The 2,494-nt window shown below is 51.3% G+C and overlaps 1 protein-coding gene across 1 annotated transcript; it reads left to right on the top strand.

Annotated features, from left to right (window-relative positions):
- Window positions 1–1,626: 1,626 nt before the first annotated feature.
- On the top strand, window positions 1,627–2,115 carry FERD3L (Fer3 like bHLH transcription factor). Its single transcript, XM_068972388.1, has one exon. The coding sequence runs from the start codon at window positions 1,627–1,629 to the stop codon at window positions 2,113–2,115; it is 489 nt and encodes a 162-aa protein (XP_068828489.1).
- The last annotated feature ends 379 nt before the right edge of the window (window positions 2,116–2,494 follow it).

Here is a 2,494-nt window from a genome sequence, read left to right as displayed (position 1 = left end):
AAAGCCAAAAGAAGACTCCAAGATTATATTGCTTTAATAGGATCTGGGAGTACTCACAGAATGGCAGGCTCGGAAAAGAAAAAAAATTATGCTTACCTGTTAGAAGCGGGCAGTTTCTGGGAGCTGTCCAATGTACTAACTTAAGCATCCCAGTCACTACTTACCTCAATAGGAATTGATGTCTTCGTATTTCTCCCTTGAACCAAGGCGTCTCTGCACTCACCCTTTTTAAGCGTTCTTTTAATACATCTTCAAAGTGATTTTCTTAGGTGTTGTTTTGCCCCACCCTGTCTCTTAAAAATCTTTACATTGAATAATTAAATATAGCTATCGGCAAAAAAGAAAACTGAACTCTTCTATATTAAAAAAAATACATACATGAGATATATTTGAAATCAGTAAAATTTTATTTTTGTTATACCAAATTTATAATCTTTTTTCACCTCAAAAAAAAAAAACAACCCTCTTACAATGCAGTATAGTTTCTAGGCTTAAATCTTGTAGGGCGGTAATGAGGAAATGTAACCAGATAGAAGTGTAAAGATTATTCTTTGTTCAGGAATACCAATCAGCAATTTAAAGTTTGAAAGAATTCTCCGCGGAGGGTGAGCTGATAGACCAATTAGTTTATCGAAAGGTGAATCGCAATTTTGAAAGGAGACTGCAGTTGTTTTGTTTGGGGGGAGGGTTTGCTTTCCTCCCACACGGGGATTATACAGTAAAGCACGCTGGGAGAAACACTCTGAGCTTCTCTTTTTCATGTTATTGCCATCATCACTTTTTGCCCTCTAAGTAAAATCTTTTACGTGGGTGAGGGATAAAGGTTAGGAAAGGAAAGTCAAGTATCTCAATTGTTAGATTGATTATAGCGAAACAGATTTTAGAAGCCAGGGTTCGTAAAGCTGCAGGAGAGCTGTTTACCTTGCAGTGGAAAGAGAAAGAGGATTCCAAGAGCGACTCTGGGGAATGCCCCCTCGCCCCTCCTACGATGCTTACTTAAGCTAATGGAAGATCTTGCCTTTCAGTAGCCGCTGCACTGGGATACCAGACAAACAGCTCCCCTCGACCCTTGGCAGACAGGGCCCCTCTTCTGGACATCATTAAAAGCACATGCACTTGTTTCACACCCATTGGCAGCAGAGAGTGGCAAGATTCGGAACTCCCACCCTGAAGCCAGGGAGAAGCCAGAGCGGTGGAAAACATCCTTGCTTTGAAAACCCAAAGCTAAATTACAGAACTACATGAGACAAGGCGCTTGAAGAATATTAGTTGGCTGCGGGAGTGTGGAGACACACAAAAAGCACAGCAGGTAAGAGCTGGAAGTTGTTGCCAAGAAGGAACTGTCCCAGGTGGCAGGGCGGAAAGGATCGCAGAAGCGGAGGCCTGTTCCTTTGAGTCTTCCCGGCGTTCTCAAGCTTGTCTTCTTCCATCAGTTTCGAGAGGAGGGACTTTGTCAGAGCCTTCCCTATCGGTGCAGCTAATCCTGTTATCGGCTTGGCTATACATGTTAATGTCCCCGACCCTTCGGTGATGGTGACCCGTCAGATTCAGGGCTGCTAGGAAGGCCGTCGCCAGGCTTGGCCCTCCCTTCGAGAAACCTATGAGACGCAGGGCCCGGCAGACTCGATGGCCGCCTTTCCCGAGAGCTGCGTGGGCGCCGCCGTCCTGGACTTCGTCGCAGACCTATCCCTAGCCTCCCCGGGGCACCCTCTCCTCTGCGACTTGACACCGAGGGTCCCCTGTGGGACCCGCCAGGACCTTGTGCTCCGAGATGGAAGGCCCAGGAGTCCGGCGCGGTTTGAGGACGAGGAGGAAGAGGAAGGGGCAGGGGAAGCGGGGGGAAACGAGGAGGAGCAGGAGCACGGGCGGGGCGCCTCCCCGCTGGGCCGCCCCAAGAGGAAGAGGGTGATCACCTCCGCCCAGCGCCGGGCAGCCAACGTCCGCGAGAGGAAGCGGATGTTCAGCCTCAACGAGGCCTTCGACCAGCTGCGGAGGAAGGTGCCCACTTTTGCTTACGAGAAGAGGCTCTCCCGGATCGAGACCCTGCGCCTGGCCATTGTGTACATCTCCTTCATGACTGAGCTCTTGGAGAGCTTGGAGAAGGACACCGACTGAGCCGGGGTGGGGTGGACGTGTCTGCCCACTCCGGGCCTGCGCGCGCGCGGGTTTGAGTGTTTGAAGACCCAGCAGTGGGTGCGACTGGAGGGCCAGGAGGGGCCCTCCCAGACCGAACGGCTGGCCTTCGCAGGAGCTCGGTTCTGGATTATAACACGTCCCCAGTCCTCGAGAGGCGTGGAAGCCGTCGAGTTAATATATATGCGGGCGCTGTCGATGGAGTATGGGGCAGGAGCGGGAGCGGCGAGTGAGGACGAGTCAAAACCGAGTTGGGGCAGTCGAGGCCCACGTCCCAAAGCAGCGTCTGTCGGGCGGGTGGGACGCTAACCCTCCCCGCAGACTGGAGACTTCGGGAGCGTCTGTGCAGTCCTAGCTTTTA

This window comes from Capricornis sumatraensis, chromosome 5, assembly GCF_032405125.1.
Source record: "Capricornis sumatraensis isolate serow.1 chromosome 5, serow.2, whole genome shotgun sequence".
Classification (NCBI taxonomy): Eukaryota; Metazoa; Chordata; class Mammalia; order Artiodactyla; family Bovidae; genus Capricornis; species Capricornis sumatraensis.
This window is presented reverse-complemented; position numbering and strand designations above follow the sequence as displayed.